This window comes from Trypanosoma equiperdum, assembly GCF_001457755.1.
Source record: "Trypanosoma equiperdum strain OVI genome assembly, contig: ctg_1769, whole genome shotgun sequence".
In the NCBI taxonomy this organism is placed as follows: Eukaryota; Euglenozoa; class Kinetoplastea; order Trypanosomatida; family Trypanosomatidae; genus Trypanosoma; species Trypanosoma equiperdum.
In genome coordinates this window covers 1,247-4,159 of record NW_027123803.1, presented here as the reverse complement: position 1 = coordinate 4,159, position 2,913 = coordinate 1,247, and the positions used below count along the sequence as shown (strand labels likewise).

The following is a 2,913-nucleotide window of genomic DNA, read 5'->3' as shown; positions in this document are numbered from 1 at the left end:
ATATATATATATATATATATTATATAGCTACTGAAGCATGAAGATTGAAGTGAATGCATGGCCCATTGCATTTGTATGTTTGCACTCAACACACCGCCAAAGGGGGAAAAAATGAACAAAAACACTAACACCAACAACGGCGCACATAAGCAGACACGAAAAGAGAAATGATTTCCACCTCTACCGAAAATAAAATAAACAAAACGAAATGAAATGAAGGATCTGTCATTACATTCGTTTGTCACCTCTTTGCCGGTCCCAGTGAAGCGGCAAAGTAACCATAAGGACAAATATGAATTGAAAAGCGGCTCCCAAAGAAAACCAACTCCGCCATCAACATCAACATCAACATCAAAAAAAAAAAGAAAGAAAGAGAAAACAACCACAACAAACCGAAAATATATCAATGATGAGGGGGCTGACGAAGAAAAGCGGGAGCCGCGGACAACACGCAGGCAAATGCTTTGAGATTTATGAGTAATAGAGAAAACACCACCGATAACAATAATGATATTGTTAAAAAAAAACAAAACAGATTGTAACCATTACTTCAGGGAAAGAAAAGTGATGCTGCTGAAGTGGGGTAAATAAAAGATAAATTGCCGCATCTGCTCTTCGCAGTCCACCAGGGTAAAAAAAAAAAACATATGTGGGGCAAACAAACAGCAACTTCAACAAAGGAAAAGAAAAGAGAAAAAAAAACAGTAAGCGGGTACAAAAAAATATCCCGTTGAGGAGAATGAAACAGCTTATCAAACAGCAAAAAGAAAAAAAAACGAGAAAAAAAAGTTGAATATAAGGGGAGAAGGAGTGAGAGACTGTACATAGCAATAAAACAAAAAAAAAAGGTCTCCCAACAATGTGAAAACGAGAAGCAAAAAAGGGAACAATATAAGAAGAATGAAGTTAGGGAAGCACACAAACTTCACTCTCGCATGCCCTTTCCTCTCCATGATTTGTTCAGTTGTCCAGTGTAACCACACCATTTAAATTTTTGTGTCAACGGCTCGCTTTTTTTTTTTTAAATTCCTTCCCTTCATTTTACTGAGTGTGTTTGCCTGTTTGCTCCCTCGGTACCTTATCATCATCACCACCACCACCACCAACATCAGCGTCAACAGTTTTTAGATCTTTGTTATCGCATCTCACGCTCTCTTCTTCCAATTCCAAACATTTGTTTCGGTCAATGCTTTCACCTTTGCAATAGTGAAGCAAATTCTCACACGGCTACTGGAGTCGTTTCTCCTCCCTATTTCATTCTTTCCCTCACTAAATAAAATTATTCTGAACAATAATATATAATAATCGTGTGCTCAAAAAAATTTTTGTTTCTCAAACCTCATGCTCGTTCCATCGAACGCTCCTTCCTTTTTATTCGCTTTATTTTTCACAATTTAACCACTCCCACATTCAGACAAGTACCAAGAGATTTTTCTATATATGTATATTTTTCTTTTTTTTAATACACCGAGTCTGCAGATGAGGCAAGAGATGATCCTAAACTAAAGTCACGGGATAAGGCACTCTCGACCGTAACGAAACCCAGCTCCGGACTTGCGGCATCGGGAGCACAAGGGCACTCAACGATGGAATTCGAAGGCGCTGCAGCCGCCCGACGGTCCACCACATCTCGGGAATGATCCGTTCTAACGTTTGCTAAACCTGTACTCCCACCTTCTTTCTTACCGTTACTTGAGGAACCATGTCCAACCAACAGCGCATTGTCCACATCCACCACATCCTGTTGCTTCTTCGCATTGGCACTTTCGCCCACAGGAGTTGCCACTTGGGGTGTTTTCTTTGCTCCGTTGTCCTGGGCAGCTGTACGACCCGTGCTGCTGGGGACGTGTTTGGACTTATTTAGTTGCATTGAAGTTGTTACCGGACCCGTCGTTGGTGTCATCTGCGTTTCTGCCTTGTCCGTGCACACCGAAACATTTGACAAACTGCTGCCAAGGTCACACGACCGCAGATCCGAGGCCGTTAAAACCACCGCGGCAAAGTTACTATTCGCCTGCCTAGGAGACGGTGATCTGCTCGGTGCGTGCTGCGGGGCGGCTTCCGCTACAGGCTTCAGTTGCTGAACCTTTTCTTTACCGACACGTGGCGGTCTCTCTTTGGGTATTCCCGGCGCCCTTGGTTTAGTGGTCCGTGTTCTTTCCGCCTTGGTGCCGTTGGAGTTCTTTTCATCGACAGCTGGCGCTTCTTTACCCCCAGTTTGTTTAGACGTTTGTGACACCTTTGTTGCCTTCTGGTGTGCTTTCCTCTCCGACGGCTGCGCGGCACGCACCACCTTCGCACGCTGAGAAACTCCGTTTGTTCCCCCGGAGGTACCGCTGGGGTCCGTAGGTACGGGAGTGCTAGGTTGTTTAAATGATGAAGAGACTGTATCGCTTGGTGTACTCTGTGCAGCGTTTTCAACAGTGCCATCCCTGCGTCGTTTCCTTCGACTTCTGCACCCCCGGCGCGTTTTGGGTCGGCCATCACTATGTCTATTGAGCGTGGCGAAATCCATACCCTTAACCTTCCCCTTACGAAGGTCGCTATAGCGTACCACGTCATAAATTCCGCCCTCTACGACGTTGTAGCATCCTACTGGAAGGCCTGTATTTCGGCAAAGCTTCATATTTGAACTCCGCACACGATTCTCAATTTCCAATGAGTCCAAGCTACTATCCCTTGAATCTTTTGAATGCCTGCCTCCTCCATCCCCTTTGCGAAGCGCGGTTTGACCCTGACTACCGATCCGCTGAAGGAGCACATAGTCCGTGCTGCCAAATAGACCAACCAAATTGACGACCCCAATGGAAACCGCTGGGCGGCCGCAAAATGTGATATGAACAAGTGGAAGTTGTGTAAGATTGAGCTCCATTCAACCTCTACTTCTGCGTTCAAACGAAGGCTAACAAGTTA

At 44.8% G+C, this 2,913-nt stretch overlaps 1 protein-coding gene and 1 pseudogene across 2 annotated transcripts; both read right to left on the bottom strand.

Moving 5' to 3' along the window:
* Nucleotides 1-545: 545 nt before the first annotated feature.
* Nucleotides 546-986, bottom strand: TEOVI_000691000:pseudogene (annotated as a pseudogene). The gene is given in 3 exon segments: nt 546-641; nt 644-781; nt 783-986. Coding segments are annotated over 3 exon segments (438 nt in total).
* Nucleotides 987-1,459: 473 nt separating this feature from the next.
* Nucleotides 1,460-2,872, bottom strand: TEOVI_000690900 (conserved protein, unknown function; the record flags this gene model as incomplete). Its single annotated transcript, XM_067223070.1, has 1 exon — nt 1,460-2,872. One exon carries the CDS (start codon nt 2,870-2,872, stop codon nt 1,460-1,462), a length of 1,413 nt encoding a protein of 470 aa, XP_067079171.1.
* Nucleotides 2,873-2,913: the final 41 nt, after the last annotated feature.